At 39.6% G+C, this 21,173-nt stretch overlaps 2 protein-coding genes and 1 long non-coding RNA gene across 3 annotated transcripts; 2 read left to right on the top strand and 1 right to left on the bottom strand.

The window, feature by feature from the left end:
* The first annotated feature begins 927 nt into the window (after positions 1-927).
* LOC145428287 (uncharacterized) lies at positions 928-3,499 on the top strand. The gene is made up of 2 exons (XR_013908560.1): positions 928-1,399; positions 3,307-3,499. It is a non-coding gene; the product is annotated as an uncharacterized LOC145428287 (long non-coding RNA).
* Positions 3,500-5,150: 1,651 nt separating this feature from the next.
* On the bottom strand, positions 5,151-6,695 carry LOC145428474 (uncharacterized). The gene is made up of 2 exons (XM_080300687.1): positions 6,337-6,695; positions 5,151-6,211 (listed from the first exon to the last, which is right to left on the bottom strand). The coding sequence occupies exons 1-2, from the start codon at positions 6,658-6,660 to the stop codon at positions 5,540-5,542; spliced, it is 996 nt and encodes a 331-aa protein (XP_080156813.1). The 5' UTR covers positions 6,661-6,695; the 3' UTR covers positions 5,151-5,539.
* A 9,446-nt stretch (positions 6,696-16,141) lies between these two features.
* LOC113020040 (uncharacterized) lies at positions 16,142-18,077 on the top strand. Its single transcript, XM_026163708.2, has 2 exons — positions 16,142-16,838; positions 17,020-18,077. The coding sequence occupies exons 1-2, from the start codon at positions 16,236-16,238 to the stop codon at positions 17,470-17,472; spliced, it is 1,056 nt and encodes a 351-aa protein (XP_026019493.2). The 5' UTR covers positions 16,142-16,235; the 3' UTR covers positions 17,473-18,077.
* Positions 18,078-21,173: the final 3,096 nt, after the last annotated feature.

The raw sequence follows: 21,173 nt of genomic DNA, 5'->3' as shown, positions 1-21,173 counted from the left end.
GAGATTGTGATTAAGGTTTACCAATAAGGGAAACTAAGGCAAATGTGTGTGTAAAATCTAGGGATAAAAGTGGTGTAAATAAGTGTTTGTAAGTTAATGATTACTCACCTTTCTTGCCTGTGTCCTCTTCAAGGTGTTTGGGCAAATGTTTCCCCGGGGGTCCAGACACCATTTAAAGGTTCCGGGAGAGACCATGGGTAAAGAGTGTGGTGAATCTTTTTGTGCTTGGGTTTCTGGGTTTTTATAATATTGGGTTTGGTGTAACATTAAGTGTGAAATATTTATTAATATGTAAATGTGAAAATGTATTTATGTATTTATTTATTCTTATTGATATATTGTATACTGTGGTGGAAGGTTGGGATTTAAGAATTTACCTGAGAGTGGAATAATGGTTGAGTCTGTGACAGCTGAACATATTTAAGGCTGCCAGTTGTCATTAGAGGGGGATTTTTGTGCTGTAAAGAAGCTCGACAAGTTAATTGTTGTAAGGAGAGCCGTATAGCGAATAAATACTTTGTTCCACTACACTTGCCTTGGTCTGTCTCACTGTGTTTCCAGCCGCTAAGGGCTACCCTGTTACAGTATCCATTAACTATTTCAAATGGCTTTAAGACTTATAAAATGGCTCTCCAGTTACAGCGTCATCAGTTAAGATATGTCTCCATTGGATGCAAGTTCTAATTTTACTTTTTGTCAGTGTGGTCTAAGGAGCTTGGAAAGAAAAGCGAAAAATTTCTTGTTCAAGTTACTTTTGTTCAAGTTCAAGCAACATAAAGAAGTCCAGACACTTTTCTTTCAAAGTTCCTTACATTATGATGACCTGGATGACTGAGAACCTTCACAGACTTTTTGTCAGTGTCACTTCAAATGTGAATTGTGTTCATATACATTTGCTATAAAAATGCGATATCGTCGAAATGGTCTTGTGGGGTGACTGTGGTTCAGGGGGTTGGGAAGCTCATCTTGTAACTGGAAGGTTGCTGGTTCGATCCCCAGCTCCGTCTGTCTTGGTCGTTGTGTTACTTCACCTACCTACTTCACCGTCTACTGGTGTTGGCCAGAGTGGCCGATGGTGCGATATGGCAACCCTGCTTCTGTCAGTCTGCTCCAGGGCAGCTGTGGCTACAACTGTGGCTGCCTCCACCAGTGTGTGAAAGTGAATGAATAGTGGAATTGTAAAGTGCTTTAAGGGTCTCGAAATCCATTATTATTAACAGATAGCGTATTTTGGGTGATTTGATAGGATTTTATAATATATTATAATTAATATAATGTAATAATTAATTAGTCCCAGAAGTAATTGCTTCTGTGTATCATCAGTACTAAGTATATTCAGTACTATGATACGGTGCTGTAGACTATTGGGGAAAGGGGACAACAGTCACTGTTTCATCAGGTAAGTAAACCATTTCAGCCAAATATCAATGCTGAAGTGGAATCAAATTTAATGTGTTCTTAAAAGAGTTTGCCATCAACACTGTGAAACGAAGTTTACTAACTTTATGTTATTCTTTTATTTATTTCATTTTTTTGTTTTTTTTTGTCCACATTCTGCATTTTAAAATAATTTAGAAAAATGATCTATACACTAACAAAATCTGGAACTTATAACAACAGTAATATATATATATAATAGCACTGACAGAGGCTGATGAACAAATTGGGATTCGGGGCATTTGAAATGATAAACATTTAAAGGCTAAAGTCTATCTTTAACTAATCTTAGGTGAAAATGTGTGCTTTATTATTGTTTTGCCATTGTGGTATATTAATTATTATTGTTTCCCCTTTCTTAGCCACTTCAAGTCGACCCACTGTGTTTCCCCTGATGCCATGTGGTTCTCAGAGCGGAGATATGGTCACTCTTGCCTGTCTTGCCACTGGGTTTAACCCTCCTGTGATGGACAAAAGGTTCCTTCCTTTGGTCCTCTTCCTTGACAAACACCATTCACTATCCTGCAGTACAGAAAGAGAATGTTTATACTGGAGTCACTCAACTCCGAGTGAGGAGACAGGACTGGGTTGCAAGACAGACTTTCCAGCGCAAGAAAATGGATGGATTTCTATATTTATGAATAGTATGTTCATTTAAATTAATAATTCAATGCTTTTGCATACATACATTTGTGTACATCTTTTTTTTTCAGTGCTGTTTAAGAGGAATCCAACTCATAAAGTGATTTCCTCTCCTGATGAGGACAGTACCTATTCTGCCTCCTGCTTTGCCAAAGAGTTTGCACCAAAGAAACATGATATCAAATGGCTGAAAAATGGAGCAGACGTCACCAGCAAAATTGATCTGATCACTACAGTTTCTGAATCAAGTGTACAACACAGCAAGTTTTCACACAGTAAATTCCAGTGATGTGAATGAAGATACTGAATTCACTTGTGTTTACAGGAGGGCAAAGTAGATCTTTGAATAAAAGCGAGATAGACAACACACTAGGTGAGAAAAAAAACCAAAAAATGTTTTTTTGCTCTATGATTTTGTAATAAATCAAAATAAAACCATAAAACCAGGTAAGCCTTATGCTAAGTCATATAGAATTTGTTTTGAGTAGTTTCTTTAACTTCTAATGTACTCATATGAAAGTGCTAGTCATTTCAACAGCTTCAACTTTTGGAGGAATTTAAAAATAATTTAAAAAAAATAAAGATAAAGTTTGATGAGAACTAATAGCCAATAAATTGAGGTACAACACATAATACATCATTTTTTTTTCTCCCCATCAGATTTTTTCACAACCACAGATCTGAAAAACAGTACGTTACAATACACACACATGCGTACACATACATATGTCGTCATATATACATAATTTTATCTCATGTCTTGACTTTAAACTTATACATAATCTCCCTGTTTAGCTGAGTATCAATTTCTGATGGGACAGAGCCAGCGGTGACAATCCACATCCTCTCACAGCTGCACACTGACCAATTTTAGCCTGAAGATGAAATCACTCTGTGTCTGGTCACCATTACTGTCAATAAGATGTATATATGCTATTCTTTTTACTTATTTCAGTTTTTTATGACACTTATTAGTATATAATAATATATATATTACTATATAATATTAATATTTAACACTAATGGAGAGTGATCAATGAAATGGGACATAAATCGGGACATTTGAAATGCTAAACATTTAAAATGTAATGTCTTTCAAGATGGGATTTATTACGCAACATAATCAGCTCAAGTGTTTTCTCTTTAATCACTTCTAAGTGAAAATGTGTGGTATATTATTGTATTTCTATTCCGGTATCTTAATTAGTGTTGTCTCCCCTTTCTTAGACACTTCAACTGCACCCACTGTGTTTCCTCTGGTACCATGTGGTTCTGAAAGTGGAGATATGGTCACTCTTGGCTGCCTTGCCACCGGCTTTAACCCTCCTGCAGTGACTTTCTCGTGGAACAAAGGCGGCACTGCCTTGACAGACTTCATCCAGTACCCTGCAGTACAAAAAGGCGATGTTTATACTGGAGTCAGTCAAGTCCGAGTGAGGAAACAGGACTGGGATACACAACAGAATTTCCAATGTGTTGTGAATCATGCTGCTGGGAATGCACAGACTCCTGTCAGACCAACACGTAAGCCTTATGCTAATTCACATTTAATAAGTTTATCTTATTCTATTTGACTTATAACAAGTTTACATGAAAGCTCTGTGAACATATACAAAACTAAACAATTTGAATGAATTTGCACATAAATGCACAGGCTGATATTGTTATAGTCTGTAAGATTTTTGTTAAGTCATTTAATTTCCTTTTCTTAGGTTATTTGAACTCTTGATACATCACATACATAATACATTGCTACAGTAAACTTCAGTGCACCTGCAGTGACTTTCTCGTGGACCAAAGGCGACACTGCCTTGACAGACTTCATCCAGTACCCTTCAGTACAAAAAGGCGATGTTTATACTGGAGTCAGTCAAGTCCGAGTGAGGAAACAGGACTGGGATACACAACAGAATTTCCGATGTGTTGTGAATCACGCTGCTGGGAATGCACAGGCTATTGTTGATCCAATTGGTAAGACTTATGCTAAGTCATTTAATTTCCTTTTCTTAGGTTATTTGAATTCTATATACATCACATACAAAGTACATTGCTACAGTAAACCTATTCAGTGCGCTTTTTCTGAAGTAATATTTCTTATAAATAATTACTGGGCCACATCTAGTGATTGCTTCTTCTAATAAGAGTCAGTTATTGAGTTAATCTCCAGTTTTTGTTTTTTGAAGAAATTATAGTAGAGGCTGACTTTATCGTAAATGCGCCCCAAGCTGCTTATGTTGATAAATAATCTCAACACAGAGAGGAATAACTGTTTGAACTTACAACCAAAACCCAAACTTATTCAAACAAAAAAAAAAACATAACCAACATAAAATCAAATATTTCACCTCATTAAATAACATGAAATATTGTTAAATATTTCAAAATTCATAATTTTTTCATAGACTTTGTGGAAACACACACACACACATGGTGGAATGAGAACTAGAATATATCCAAGCAGTCTTGCTCATGATTATTAAGCTTTGGTACATTGTCTTTTTTTTTATTCTTCACTCATACGCTGTATTGGGTGTCATATTTGACAGTTCAATGTCACTTGAGAAACAACTGGTTCAGAACTGTTTTTATCATCTAAGAAACATTTCTAAACTCAGACTACTGGTGTCAAAGGCAGAACTTGAGATGATTATTCATGCTATAAATTTTTTTCTCATCTGGATTATTGTAATGGTCTTTTTACTTGTTTCAGCAAATAAGCTTTGGATCGCCTTCAGACTGTACAGAATGCTGCAGCAAGACTTTTAACTGGTACTAACAAGAGGTCACATATTATTGAAAAGTACATTTTAGGTTTCATTTAAAAATTTTAGTTTTAACTTTTAGAGCTCTATATGGTGAAGCTCCACAGTATATCTCTGACCTGTTGAAACCTCCTTCTTCCCGAGCATTTAGATCGTCAGGTCAGAGGTTACTGTTGGTCCCATATCAAAACACACTTTTCAGCCACTGGCACCAGGGCTCTTTCTGTTGTGTTTAATGCTGTGTAGACTTCATTGACTCTTTTAAAAAGCAGTTAAAAACATTTTTATACAAACAAGCTTTTAATTACAGTTTTTCTCGATTGCTAAAACACATTTCTTGAAACTACGCCTCATATCCTCACAACAGTAAACACAAATCCATAACATCTCACTCAATTTCCCAAACATCCTATTTCCAGGTCAAAATGAAGCTCTACACCCAAAACTATTCACTCCTGCTGAAAAACCAAACTTTGCCCTCAGACATCAAACACAAGCCCTCAAAAACACACACACTACAACAGAGTTTTGCACACTGGTACAATTAATTCAAAACAATAGTTCCAAAACAATTAGGTTGCTTATGGTTCTCCCCTTCAAAACCCTTGTCACATGATAAACACAAAAGACGCAACCAATGTATGTACAGTGGCACATTGTCATTCATGTACTATACAGTACAACACACACCAGAAACATTATCCCACCTCAGCATCTTGTCTTTGGTCTGGGTCAGGCCAGAGAATCTCATCCACATCACAGGCTATATTGGCCCCAGCCAGGCAGCGGGGGTAAAATCCTCTTGCATGCCTGATCCACCCCTGGCATGCATCTACTGATATGTCTAGGCAGGCCTCTTCCATGGCCTGAAGGAGGTGAACATGGACATAAGGTTCTCGGTCATACACTTTCCACCGCCATGCCGAAAATAACTCCTCTATCGGGTTTAGAAAGGGAGAGTATGCAGGCAGAAAGATATTAGAAAACCTTGGGTTATTGGTAAACCAGTCACGAACCAGAGCAGCGCGATGGAAGCTGACGTTATCCCACACAACAATGTAGTGAGGCTGCTCTGGCTGTGCTGGTTCCCTGTAGTCCAGCTGGAACATATGTTGTCTTAAACCATCAAGAAAAGCAAGGAGAAGCATAGTGTTATAGGGTCCTAGTACGGCATGGTGGTGGAGTACCCCTCGTTGGCTGATGGCTGCGCACATAGTGACATTCCCCCCACGCTGACCAGGGACATTTACAATAGCCCGATGGCCAATTATGTTCCTCCCCCTTTTCCTTCTTTTGGTCAGGTTAAAACCTGCCTCATCCACAAAGATTATTTCATGGGGAACAGGCCGTCCTTCAATCTCAAAGATTCTCTGCAAAACACACAACACAGTAGAGTCAATCGGTACCCTGAACCACAGTTCAAGAGTGCTGAAATGGCAGCATAAACTGCCATGCTGTGATGGTACACAATACAGTACAGTATCAAAACTCATACCTGAACATATTCCACACGTTGGTTCTTCACTCTGTCAGAGTTTCGTTCGAAAGGGACTCGGTATGCCTGTTTCATCCGGAATTGATTCTTTCGGAGGATGCGGTCAATTGTGGAGAGGCTGATGGCATTTATGCCTCGAAAAAGATGATCATCCTCAATCACTCTCCTTTGAATCTCTCGCAGGCGGATTACATTATTTGCAATTACCATGTTTACAAGTTCCCTCTCTTGCTCCTCCGACAAAAGCCTTAACCTGCCTCCACCAGGTGGTCGTCTCTGTGTCCTACAAAAATAGAAGCACTCATTACTGTAACTGTCACACATTCATTTTACAGGCAAATAATGGAAACATACTGAAACTCAAGACACATAAGTTCAGTAACTTACAAGTTACTGTACAAAGCAGTCTTACTGCAAGTACACCTACCTGTTATCCTCCCTGAAGGTTCTGATGATGGAGGCAACAGTGAAGCGACTCAAATTTGGTTGTACTCGTTGCCCAGCCTCCCTCATAGTCATCCCATGGACAAGGACATGGTCAACTAAAGTGGCTCGAATTTCATCCGAGACTGACTGTCTTCGTGCCCTTGCTCTTCCCCTTCCTTGTCGCCGTCGTTCTCCACCTCCACCTCCTTCACCACGTCCTCCTCCTCCTCCACCTCTCCCTCCTCCTCCACCACCTTCCTGTTGTCCTAGACCACCTCCTCCTCCTCTTCCACCACGTCCTCCTCTTTCACCATGTCCTCTTCCTCCACCACGTCCTCCTCCTTCACCACCTTCCTGTTGTCCTAGACCACCTCCTCCTCCTCTTCCACCACGTCCTCCTCTTTCACCATGTCCTCTTCCTCCACCATGTCCTCCTTCTTCACCACGTCCTCTTTCTCCACCACGTCCTCTTCCTTTGCATCTCTTTGGATCCATTGTTTCAAAACTGAATGAGCTGACTTTGGCCCTTTTATCTATCCATCGCAGGTTCTGATTGGTGTGTGCTAAATTTTGACTCCTAGTGTTTCCACCTGGTTAATTGTGTGCTAATTGAGCTCAAGCTATGCTGACTTAAGTTAACATTATTGCATGCTAGTGCTTTCTAAATGACTACATGGTGTAAGCACTGTAAAATGTAGGGATTTGTGTGTAGAGTTTTGCAGTAACAGTTCACCAAATTTGAGTCATGTGTCAAAGCAGGGAATAGTGTTTATAGTTCAGGGAAATGGGTGTGCTTTTTGACCAATAGCGTTACGGTTTTGAAATTTTAGTTTAGAGGCCTGGTTATAGTGTTTAAGCAATCGAGAAAAACTGTAATATTTTTGTCATTGTTTTATATTTTTATTTTATTTATGTTTCTGGTTTTAATGTGAAGCACTTTGTGATTTTTATCTATGAAAAGTGATATATAAATAAATGTTAATTACTTACTGTCCTAATGTTATTGTCCTCTGCGCCTGTCTGAAAAACAGTAGTATGCTTCTTTCCGTCTGTCTACATAATCCTTGTCCTTACTGATCTCTGCCTGTCTCTCTCCACTTTCACTGAGCATTAATACATTTAATTAACTTTAATATTAAATCTGTGTTTGCTTGCCAGTCAATTTATATGCAGAATAGAATACAATAGAATAGAATAGTCACATTAACTGGAGGGACTCAAACACAGGACTCCTTGGCTCAAAGGAAGGGTTTATTCACAAACACCGGGTGAAATGTACAACAGTGACAAAGTGCTATATACAAGGGTGCGGGGATCAGGGCTCCAGGGAATCCACAGGGAAAAGCAGGTGAACAGTCTCACTCCTCTTCTGTCTCTCTTGGTGTCTTACCAGTCTCTCACTCCTCTCTCACACCAGAATCTTTGTAAGGAACAAGGGCAGGTCCACAGTGTCTGTACACAGGAAAACAATGTGTTAACACAAGAAGCAAAACCAAGGGAACTAGATTGCAGTGTCTCAGCCAGGATTTCACTGACACAGGTTAAGCAACAATCCAGCAAAGAGAAGTCTCGATTCTTCCTTTAAGTAAAGGCCAGTTAATGAGACGCAGGTGTTACCCATCTCCCAGGTATGTAGGCCAAAGGTGGGAGCCCACAATGAACTCCGCCCAGGTGACAGAGGGAGAGAGAGGGAGAGGGGAAGAGAGGAAAGAGAAAACACAAAGCAGATTATTTCTCAGGCAGATCTGCTGGACCGTGACAAGAATAAACCTTCATTATCCCAGAAATTTGGGTGTTACACAGCTCTTATAGCAGGGGGAAATATAAAATATAAAAGGAAGACACAAAGTGGTCCTATATACATAAGCAACTGAAGTTCGTATATACAGGTAACAATGTAAAGAAATATGTATAGAATAAATTGTACGGAGATAAGATAACCAAAAGGATGTTAAATTGTCTTATAGAGTCTGACAGCTGCTGGTAAGAATGACCTGTGGTCGTGCTCCATCCTACACTGTGGGTGTAAAAGTCTGCTGCTGAACGAGCTGTTCAGTGCTCGTGCAGTCTCAGGCAGGGGATGGGAGCTGTTGTCCATGATGGATGTTAGCTTAGACAAAATCCTCTCCTCCCTAACCTGCTCAATGGACTTCAGAAGAGAGCACTGAAGCTCTGCAGTTCAGTTATTTCCTTTTGTGTCTACAGGAATCCAATTTTCTTTTGGACAATGTGCAAAGTAAAAGTGCTAAGTAAAAGTATATGCGCATAAGGAACTTGTTTGTATAGAAAATCAGTATAGTATGAACATTGTAGCACATTATTTATCTCAGCTTCTGCATATTATTCCCTGCTTCTGCATACACACATTTGTGTGTCCGTTTATGTGTCCGTTTACAGGAGGAGAAAATGCATTTTTGTGTACAGCGCAGCCCATGCACCAGTATGTTAATGACTAACCTCACATTGTGGATGGATTATCTCAGTTGTTCTCCTGACTTTAGTCAAAGTCAAAGCAAACTTTATTGTCATCTCTGCTTTAAACAATACAGTATATTGAGAGACAAGACGACGAGGTTCCAGTTCCATTCAGTGCAAAAAAAACAATAAATATAAGAAGAGTAAGAAATAAATATACACTTTAAGACTAAGGTAAAAGGATCAATAACAATTTAAATTTCGTAAACATGGGCAGGATTATGAGATGCAGCTGGTCAGAATGCTCTCTATGGTGCCCCTGTAGAACATGGTGAGGATGGGAGGAGGAAGGTTGGCAAGCTTTAGGCGTCTCAGGAAGTGGTGGCGCTGCTAGGCCTAGCAACATCTTCACAAAACCTAAAGGAATCCAGTTACTTTTTTTTCTCAGCTTCTAAAACTGTATTATGATATTCCATTTGGTGCTTAGTTGAACTTTCAAATATGACAAATATATACAATTTTGGTTATTGAATGAAATACGTGTATATGCCATATATATGTTGGCACTCAAATTTCCCTGTGCAATGTTTATGCAAACTTTCATTATGATTAGTCCACTAATCTTGGAGCATATAGTATGATGATGATAATAATAATAATAATAATAATAATAATAATAATAAAAGTTGCTGTTGTTTCTTTTATTTATTTCAAGAGAAAACAATACAAAGTTGTCACTAAAGGATTACATTTTCTCTCTCATTTTTTCTTTCAGACTAAACCATGATGTTCACAGGACGGTTCATGTATTATGACTGAAATGTCTAAGTTCTGGGGGGTTTGAACAGCACCTGTCCTGACTAGTTTGAACATGTAATGCTTTGTTTTTCCATTGTTATTGATGACATTGTTTACGCTTTACAATTTTTGGCATTTGTGTTTTAGTTTTGTGCTAGATGCGACATGTATGTAAGACAAGTGAGAAATGCATTAAAAATCAATAAAGAAAACAAATAACTAACTATCTTCAGTTCTTCTTGAATTAAGAAAAATGCTAACTTGCCTTACAGAATACAAGTAATGACACATACTAATATAAAACTGTTTATCTTTTGAAAAATTGTGTTGTGCACCATCATGTTGTATTACTTTGATTTTCCACAAGAGTGAGACAAAGCTCCATGTGTAGTAGCAGCAATGTGGGTGCCACCTCTATGTGAAAACCTGTGCTGATCATAATTTACAGTTTTTTCTGAATGCTTAAACACTAACTGTGATTCCTGTAGCACAATCTCTAAAACTATTCAGACTTATAGCAAAACCACTCACTGAGTTTGCAAAAACTAAAAGCACAAAAACTGCTTTGCACTCAGTTTGCAATTTTGTAACACACACTTTGCAAAACTGTAGGCACAATTCACTGCACAACACTCAATTACCAAATTTCCAACACACTCCTAGCAAAAGTATACACATGTATGGCTATCATTAACACTAATTTGCCAACTGTCTGGCACACTTTCACATGTGAAAACTTTTTTAGATAATTCGTTCACTTTGCAATCAGCCTAAGCACTATAATACAGGTAAGCTGTGTGTGCGGAGTACAATGGAGGGAGCAGAAAGAGTGAGAAGTAGAGGAGGCCGAGGAAGAGGACGTGGAGGTGAAGAAGTAGGATGAAGAGGACAACAAGGACAAGGAGGAGCAACAGGAAGACGAGGAGGGGGGAGAGGAAGATGAGGAGGGGGGAGAGGAAGGGTAGGAAGAGTAAGAAATAGAATTGCTGATGACATCAGAGCTACAATAGTGGACCATGTAATCAACCGTGGAATGACCCTGACGGTAGCTGGCCAACGGGTCCAGCCTAACTCGAGCCGCTACACTGTAGCAAGCATCATAAGGACATCTTGAAATGAGAATCGGTTAGTACAGTCACTTTGCACAAAGATTTGTAGCACTGCCATATGCCAATGAGAAACACACCAATACCATTGATGTAAAAATACTGAAATTGTTACTTTACAGAATTGCTAGATGACCAGATGCTGGGGCAGAGGAAGCATGTTCACTGCAGACCAAGTAACCCATATAGTCATTATGGCGATTGCAAATACAGTTTTTCTCAAATGCTAAAACACATTTCACAAACGTTACCACCAGGTCCCCCAATGTCCAAACACAACACCCTTCTCTAAAGCTACATAAACACAACCACACCTTCCCACTGCAAAACTCAAACTCCCACACCAAGAGAGCAGCTCGAAGCTGTCAAAACTGTAAACACTATACACAGCATTACACACTACAGCAAAACAATTGAAAACACAATGCTCAATTTGTGAGAAGGTTCTTTGTTTCATAACTGCCAATGCATATTTTAGAAACTATACAGTAACGGATCGTCGTAGATCTCTGCAGAGGATTAGGCATTTAGATTTGTGAGTTTCATATGAGTAGTATAAATCTATAGAAAATCCTGCATGTACGTACACTACTGTAACACAACTCAATGCAAAAACAGAATCTATTGCACACAACAGTAATCTTGAAAACATGAACAGGGTGTGAAGTTTTTTTATTTACGTTATTCACACCACACACACACCACAATCACTGTGCGGCATCATGTCGCTGAGCTGTTGCTCGCATCTCGTCCGTAATGATGGTGCGAGGTTGTCTTGCTCTCCCTCCTGGACCTTCTCCTCTCCCATGTTGGCCTTCTCCTCTTCCTCGTTGGTCGCTCCTCTTCCTCCTCTCATTTGAACTCCTCTTCCTCATTGGCCTGCTCCTCTTCTTCCAGGGCCAGCTCTTCTCCCTCCTCTGCATCAAATTCCTCTTCCCCTGACTCTGCCTTCATCCATTGTGTTTGTTTGGAACCTTCAGCATACTGTGCACTCTGAACTTGCTTTTACATGTGGGTACAGCATTAGCAACAAGTGTCTTCAATTTTGAGTCATTGTGTGTAGTGAATGACGCCAGGTGTGTTCCCTGTGTTCAAAGATTGGTGACTGTGGCAAGCATTTTGCATCACATGGGCTTTCATTTGAGGATATGAGCAGAGTTGTTTTGCAACATGTGTTTTAGCAAGGAAAAATGTGTTTAGATTTATGAGTACAGAGGGTTGTGTTTTGTGAATTGTGTCTTCATGTGACATGTGTTTATGGTACTGGAATATGGTGGCTACATTTAGTAAATGTGTTTAGACTACTGGTCATTTGGGTTACAGGATTGGCTTTTGTGTTTTAACATTTGAGAAAAACTGTAATCCTATACTTGGAAATAACCACTTGTGTTTGTTTTGATGTGTTTGAATAAACACCAGTACTTGAAGTTTGGATCCCTCTATGCTTATGGATCTATGACAGAAGTATGAGCTCAAACTGACATAGCCTACCTTGTGCACAGAGAAAGCAAAAGCCAGATGTGTTTTATATTCATACCATCAGTGTGCAGTTGGCGCATTGTGTGCTTAGTAGATGATGGCTTGTGTGCACTGTTTGATACGGAAACACCATTTTTACGAAGGTGTGAAGAGTTAATCTAGCTGTGTTTGCTTTTGCAAGAGAACTACAATGTTTTGATTATTGGGTGACAGGTTTTCTTATTTGTGTGAAGAGTTTTGCAAAATTAGCCAATAGTTACAAAAAATGTGCTTAAGCAATCAGAAAAAACTGTAATAGGGGAAAAGGTCCCTTGCATGATGTAGTTTTCATATTTGAATTGTGTTTGGCTTCTGGACTCATATCTTTTTGTTTGTGAAGTTTTGAGGTATGAAATTACTTTATTTGCTGTAGTTAATCATCTGTTTTCTCAAAAGAAAACACTTGGTGGGACTTCTTGAACAGAGACAAAGCTGTAGCATCGATAACAAGGGCAGATAAAATACTGAGACAAAAAGACTTCAGGATAAGGGGAACCCCCCACTCATGGCACACCTATGTGCCATGAGTGGGGTTTCCCTCACATAGTCTTCAAATTGACAAATTGTCAATCCATCCTACGATTCAATTTTATATATACATGTACATGTTTTAGAATATTAAATACTGTATGTTTGGTTTAAATTTATCAATGGTATTTATAGAAACATAGAGGGGTTCAGGTAAGGACCGAGAGGGAGGGTGTTTGGTGGGGATGTCAGACATGGAGACGCTGTCAGGCATTCTGCTGGGCATGGTGCCCTGCTTCCTTGCTGCCGGCTCCTTGCCACTTAGACTGGCAGCAGCATGCTTTGACTCCATCCCAGCAACAGCGTCAAAGATTTGGGCTGGCTGCCACAGGGTCTTCAGCCAATCGGGGCAACACACTGCCAGATCATTTCAGAGGCAGCCAATAGTAAGGCTTAATTTGTTTTGTGTCATCCCTCCCAAATGTGAATTCCTCCAAACCCACAAGGTACACAAATGCACATGGAAACACAATCTAAGCTTTCACTTAAAGACAGAGTTCACAGATTTACACTGACTCTGTGTATGTCTGGAAAGAGGAAGAGTTACATAAACATTCTTTGTGGTTGGAAATGAATGCACCTCTTCATAGCACAACTGCCTTCCCATGCCTTTCTGTCAGTATTTTTACAGTTTTTTCTGATTGCTTAAGCACATTTTTTGTAACTATTGGCTAATTTTGCAAAACTCTTCACACAAATAAGAAAACCTGTCACCCAATAATCAAAACATTTTAGTTCTCTTGCAAAAGCAAACACAGCTAGATTAACTCTTCACACCTTCGTAAAAATGGTGTTTCCGTATCAAACAGTACACACAAGCCATCATCTACTAAGCACACAATGCGCCAACTGCACACTGATGGTATGAATACAAAACACATCTGGCTTTTGCTTTCTCTGTGCACAAGGTAGGCTATGTCAGTTTGAGCTCATACTTCTGTCATAGATCCATAAGCATAGAGGGATCCAAACTTCAAGTACTGGTGTTTATTCAAACACATCAAAACAAACACAAGTGTTTATTTCCAAGTATAAGATTATTTGCAACCGCCATAATGACTATATGGGTTACTTGGTCTGCAGTGAACATGCTTCCTCTGCCCCCAGCATCTGGTCATCTAGCAATTCTGTAAAGTAACAATTTCAGTATTTTTACATCAATGGTATTGGTGTGTTTCTCATTGGCATATGGCAGTGCTACAAATCTTTGTGCGAAGTGACTGTACTGACCGATTCTCATTTCAAGATGTCCTTATGGTACTTGCTACAGTGTAGCGGCTCAGTTTAGGCTGGACCCGTTGGCCAGCTACCCTCAGGGTCATTCCACGGTTGATGACATGGTCCACTATTGTAGCTCTGATGTCATCAGCAATTCTATTTCTTACTCTTCCTACCCTTCCTCTCCCCCCTCCTCATCTTCCTCTCCCCCCTCCTCGTCTTCCTTGCTCCTCCTTGTCCTTGTCGTCCTCTTCATCCTACTTCTTCACCTCCACGTCCTCTTCCTCGGCCTCCTCTACTTCTCACTCTTTCTGCTCGCTCCATTGTACTCCGCACACACAGCTTACCTGTATTATAGTGCTTAGGCTGATTGCAAAGTGAACGAATTATCTAAAAAAGTTTTCACATGTGAAAGTGTGCCAGACAGTTGGCAAATTAGTGTTAATGATAGCCATACATGTGTATACTTTTGCTAGGAGTGTGTTGGAAATTTGGTAATTGAGTGTTGTGCAGTGAATTGTGCCTACAGTTTTGCAAAGTGTGTGTTACAAAATTGCAAACTGAGTGCAAAGCAGTTTTTGTGCTTTTAGTTTTGCAAACTCAGTGAGTGGTTTTGCTATAAGTCTGAATAGTTTTAGAGATTGTGCTACAGGAATCACAGTTAGTGTTTAAGCATTCAGAAAAAACTGTAAAGCATGACTTGATAGTGCAGCAGTTTGGTAGGACATGCAGTCCAACTATAGTGTAGCACTGCACTCTAGTGGACGAAGTAATTATGACATGGGAAAGAAAGTAAAGCCAACTGCAAAATGAGATGATGCCACAATGAGTCCCATTGCATGTGGTGGATGAATGGGGTCAAGCACCATAATAAATAAATTAATTAATTAAATTAAATTATAACACAGGACATTTTCCACTTCAAACTAATATTCAACATGGCTTTGACTCAAAACCAAGTCTGCTTATGATTTTTTTATTTTTTTAAGATCATGTGGGAACAAATTACTAATTACTGAGAGCTTCCAAGTGTACTGATACTCTGTTTAATCCGTATAAGTCACAGTTATTATCAAATCATAGTAATGTGTGTAGAGGTCCCGGTTTGATAGTTTAACAAAAAAAATTTTTTAAATGCCCTCCAAAAGCTAGCACTATTCATCACTAGTCATGGAAAACAGAAAACATTCCAGGTTTTACTTGACCACTGTAGCCATGCTGACAAAGAGTCAAAGTCAAGCCAAGTATTCTGTTGCGTCTGCGCTTCCACAGGCCCCGCTGGTTTAGAAACTTATTCCAATTACAGTTTTTGCCCGTTGCTTGAACACCATGAACCCATGCAAGTTGAAGCTTTTGTTACCATACCTCAAACACATGTACCCCTACCTTAAACAAAAGCGCTGCTTTGCACCCCAGTTCCAATTATGCAACACACCTACTCCTTTATGCAACACACATGGTCCTGCATGCTACACTCCATTTCATACATAAGACACTTCGCTCACAAAATGAAATTTCAGGGTGCCATTCGGAAAACACATGTATCCAAAATACAAAACACATCGGGTAATTGCAACCACTCAAATACACACCTGAAGGCACTTACTTGCAAAACCGAACACCAATTAGCCAACTACAAAAAGCCCTCAGCGTAGCCATTTCAAGAACTTTGCAAGCATGGATGGAGGGAGAGCAAGAGGAAGAGGAAGAGGAAGAGGTAGAGGAGGAGGAGGAGGAGGAGGAGGAGGAGGAGGAGGAGGAGGAGGAGGAGGAGGAGGAGGAGGAGGAGGAAGAGGAGGAGGAGGAGGCCAAAGAGGCCATGCACGGACCCATATTTCTGATGAAATAAGAGCAACTTTGGTGGACCATGTCATCAACCATGGCCTGACTATGAGGGAAGCTGGGCAGAGAGTCCACCCACATCTAAGCCGCTTCACAGTGGCATCTGTAATACGAACATTCCGACTAGAAAACAGGTATGTCTTCACCTCCATACCTTCTGCTCTACTCAGATGGTTTTATAGCACTGTTCTACAGTATATCACATTACCATATCAAGTGTACGGGGTGCTAATGCTCCTTTTGCAGCCAAAGTGGCTGATTCCTTATATTGAAGTACAGTGTTGTACAGTGGATGACACAGTACATACAGTAAAGTACTGTAAGAAAAATAAGCAAACCGATGACAATATGTGGTTGTATTTCTCCAGAATGACTCGAAGACCTTCTGGGGGAGGACGGCAACGCCTGTTCACACAACAGCAGGAACTTGCCGTTGTGGACCTAGTGAGGGCAGACAATGCCATCCGTCTCCACCAGCTACGACGGAAAATACTTGCAGACAGGCGAGTGTTCAGCAACATAGACCATGTGAGCATCACCACCATCAGACGCATCTTGGGTAAACACAGCATCACCATGAAGCAGCTCTACAGAGTCCCATTCGAGAGGAACAGTGACAGGGTCAAAGGACTTCGAGCTGAATATGTACGGGTACGTGTAACTGTCCCTTACATTTACAATAGAGTATTGGTGAAGTCCAGTAGCAGCTGAATATGTACCATATCAGTACCACATGGATCTATTCTGAGAGCTACACAGGTACCTGTGTGATGGGGTGAGGGTGCTGTATGTGTAGCACTGTAGTACAGTGATATGTTCCCCTTTTTTTCAGAGAATCTTGGCCATGGATGGAGCTGCACAGCCTCATGAATACATTTTCATTGATGAAGCTGGATTCGACCTGAGCAAAACAAGACGACGGGGTCGTAATGTAATTGGCCAAAGGGCAATTGTGCACGTCCCAGGGCAGCGCGGGGGAAACATCACATTATGTGCCGCCATATGCCTTCGAGGGCTTCTGCATCATCATGCAATACTAGGTCCATACAATAGCCAACACATACTCACATTTCTAGATGCTCTCCATGATATAGTTGTACAGAACAGACCAGATCAGCCCAGGTTTGTGGTGATATGGGATAATGTCAGTTTCCATCGGGCTGCTCTGGTCCAGGCCTGGTTCTCCAACCACAATCAATTTGAAGTGGTATACTTGCCCCCTTACTCACCATTTTTGAACCCTATAGAGGAATTTTTTTTCGGCTTGGAGATGGCGAGTATATGACCGCCAACCACATGCCCGCATGCCTCTTCTGCAGGCAATGGAACAGGCCTGCGGCGACATTCAGGTGACAGCAATCCATGGATGGTTTCGACATGCAAGAGGATATTTTCCCCAGTGCCTAGCGGGAGAGGACATTGCTTGCGATGTTGATGAGGTCCTGTGGCCAGACCCCAACAGAGCCCACTTATGCACAATTGTCATGGTTTTTTGTGTTTACAGTATAGTGTTTTTTCTATTGCAGTATTATTGTGTTGTTGTTGTTTTTTTTGCTTTATCTGAATTCATGGTACTGCAATGTACAATATTGAGTAGGTCTATTTGCGTTTTTGGTTGTTTGAAAATGTGTCTCCTGTAAATGTGCCTTCTGAATAAACAATGGAAATCAAGGACTGCAGTGTTTTATATAAAGAAGACTAGTGTGTTCCCCCTGATCTGTCAGTGTTTGCATATGATGCAAGTATGTGTCATTTTGTCAACAGAGTTACATTTTGACAAAGGAATGTCAGGTTTTGACAGCAGAGTTTAGGTTTTGGGAGTAGAGTTTCAATTTGGCACAGATGTGAATGGTATATTTCCCAGTGTTGTGTCATGTGTACTTGTGTGTACAGTTTGGCACAGAGAGCGGAGTTTTGCAAAATGTGTTTAAGCAGTGGGCAAAAACTGTAAACAAACACCCATTGTAAAAAAAAAAAAACCTATGGTCACAAAAGGTTAAAACTGTGTGTGTGTGTGTGTGTGTGTGTGTGTGTGTGTGTGTGTGTGTGTGTGTGACCAAAAGGGTCATAAAGGCAGGAAGTTTACTAAACAAGAAAACAGAACCCTCACATAGGATGTGTCCCTATAATAAAACACTATAGTCTCCCCCACCATTCAACAGGCTGGGGAGGGGGTCAGAAATAAAGGAATGTCTTTAATCATATAGTTTGAACCAAGACTTTAAGTAACAGAATGACAACATTTAACAATTTGACTCCAACGTATTCCTTTAACTTTAACTAGTAACTTAAACTAATGTAAGTCTATAACCAGCAAGCAACCAATAAGGTGATGTAATTTCTACATTTCACTGTGTGTTATACTTGTATAACTATGCACGTGACAAAAAATGAACCTTGAACCTTGAACCTTAATTTTCTGCACTGACACAAGATGGCGCTAAATATGTTCTAAAAACTTTTAACACTTATCTCTTAACTCATGCTTCACAGATAGTGTTAAATCTATGTCCGTTTTTTGACAGCAGGGGTCCTTGGTGTGAATCAGCCTTTATAGTTGTAATGTTTCATGTTTTCTTTAATGACTTCTGAAGTTTAGACTATTTCTCTCTTATTAATCATTCCATGATTATGCCCTTTAGACTCCATTCCTGCAAGGCTGCTCAAATAAGTTGCCTGATTAATAATGTTTAAATTCTAAATGTGAATAATCTGTCTATATTAAAAGGGTAGATACCGCAGGCTTTTAAGGTGGTGGTAACTACCATTGCTTATAAAGCTCTTACTTGATCCAGGTGTCTTATGTCCTATCTAATTACAGGCCAATCTCCAACCTTCTTTTTGTGTAATAAAAAAAAAAATTCTTGTAAAACAGCAAACCAATCATCTGCAGAGGAATGATTTATTTGAAAAGTTTTTTGTTTTGTTTTGTTTTTCAGATTTCATAATTATAATTATGAATCATTATAATACAAAAAAGCAAGTTATGAATGATCTTCTTATGTACTCTGACTGTGGACTCATCTCTATGCCTGTCCTGCTATACCTTAGTGCAGTAGTCCATAACATTTACTCCAGAAATTATAACACAATGCAGGTATTAAAGGCACTCTGCTTGTGTTGGTATAACTTTAATGTGGTAATATGCTTTTGTTTGTATGATTTGGCACCCTCTTGTGGCCACAGTTGGCACTTGGGAAGTTGTAATGCCCAGCTAGTTTGCTACAAGTGCTCAGTGGAGGTAAAACCTTTGCCCACGCATGCCTGTAAGTTTTCATTACATACTATAACCTTAACTATCTGATTTGTGATGCATGTGTAATGTGCATATACTGAGTTACTATTTCAGCTGTGTGGTCATTACTCATTTGTAAAGCTACTTGTGTGCTAGCGACTGTATATTAGCATGTGTTGGCTAACTTGCTATGATCAATAATGCTAGTTAACTGAAGGTGATGTTTATGTTTAATTTAGGCAACCTTAAGATTTATGTTTTTTGCTGGTTGTCATGAAAACTAAGTTTCAATTAGTACATTATGTATGTTCAGTGAATGAGAAGGTAATTATCTGTTTTGTGTTTATTTAGTTTTACAAAAAGAAAAGAGAAAGGAGAGTAATGAAAATGGATAAAGGATACCATGTATAAGAAGCCTCAATAACATGGCCTGTAAACTAGAGATGCAGATCGAAGTAAAGAAGAATCTCAGTTCAAAGCATTCTCTTCTTCTCATTCTGTTCACTGTCTGTCAAACTGGATAAGCTAAACTACGCCCACATCTAGTGAGGACAGAACACTGCTGCTGTGATTTGAATCACACCTAGTGTGATAGATTCCAATTTAAGCATGATAATGAGGAGTCTTTCTCACACACAAAAGTTTGCTATAGATTTCCACAAGGCTCTGTGCCATGATCCAATACCTTTTACATTATACACATATTACTATTATTAGAAAACTGTGAAAACCATTTTTACTGTTATGCAGATGATACCCAGCTCTATTCATTTAAGATAATACAAATGAGCTGGTTACACTCAGAAATGTCTTAAAGGCCAGGATGACCTAAAAATCTTAGAAACATGATGTCTAATCAGATGCTTACCTTATGGCATTACCTTTGGCTCTAGTAAAGATTTGAGGAATCCTGGAGTCACAGAGCACTTTGCTCTGAGACTGCAAGCTTACTTAGTGGTCCCTGAAGTTTTCAAAAGTGCCCTGGAATAAAGGGAACCCTGTGAAAAACTTGCCTTGTAAAATGTAAAAAATACACATAAATTAAAATGTACCAAAGTAAAGCGATCTCTCTCCTTTCATCTCAGACAGCATGGTCTTACGCCTGTTTGCGACCATCCTTTAATTTACTGCCATCTTGTGGCTGCAGTTGGTTATTGTCACTGAAAGTTTTTACAGGCATGTGTCACACTAGCACCCAACATGCCTTGGTGATGCAGAAAATGATGGATTCACAGCCAGTGCACCTGATGGCTGTCTTCACACAGATGGTGGCTGAGGTGGCCCAAATGCACACAGAACAAGCAGCGTCACCTGGAGTCACTGCAAGCAGATAGACAGACTCGGGTGCTGTAGAAACTATTGTTCTGCATTGTCTTAGTGAAGTCTTTTGCTTTTACTCACAATTATGTGGTCCTATCTTTCTACAAACCCCCTGCTGAGCATGTTTCAGGTTTTTTATGATTTAACCAAGGATAAAGGAGCTCAAAATAGAAGAGGCTGGAAGAGTTCAAGTTCAAGTTCAACTTGAACTTGAACTTGAAGCTACATTTTCATTTTTCCTCAGTCATTTAAAAAAAAAAACAACTGATAAATTTATGGTATAGCTAAAGTAAAAGCCAATTATTCCTGTGTTCACATAGCTGCCTAGTTGCAGAGTAATTATATAATCCACCATGCCTCAGACCTTGCCTTTTAGAGGGGGCATGCTGAAATGTTCCCAAAAGAAAACTTGATGTATTTAATTACTGTGG

The sequence above is a fragment of the Astatotilapia calliptera genome, chromosome 4 (genome assembly GCF_964374335.1).
Source record: "Astatotilapia calliptera chromosome 4, fAstCal68.1, whole genome shotgun sequence".
Taxonomy (NCBI): Eukaryota; Metazoa; Chordata; class Actinopteri; order Cichliformes; family Cichlidae; genus Astatotilapia; species Astatotilapia calliptera.
Note: the sequence above shows the minus strand (reverse complement) of the source record. Positions and strands in the feature narration are given on the sequence as shown.

Bases quoted from the DNA above. Each gene is read 5' to 3' on its own strand.
- LOC145428474 (XM_080300687.1), bottom strand. From the start codon at position 6,660: ATGTGTGACAGTTACAGTAATGAGTGCTTCTATTTTTGTAGGACACAG. The intron at 6,212-6,336 runs GTATGAGTTTTG...TGTGTTTTGCAG, and splicing joins AACGTGTGGAATATGTTCAG to AGAATCTTTGAGATTGAAGG.
- LOC113020040 (XM_026163708.2), top strand. From the start codon at position 16,236: ATGAGGGAAGCTGGGCAGAGAGTCCACCCACATCTAAGCCGCTTCACA. The intron at 16,839-17,019 runs GTACGTGTAACT...CCTTTTTTTCAG, and splicing joins TTCGAGCTGAATATGTACGG to AGAATCTTGGCCATGGATGG.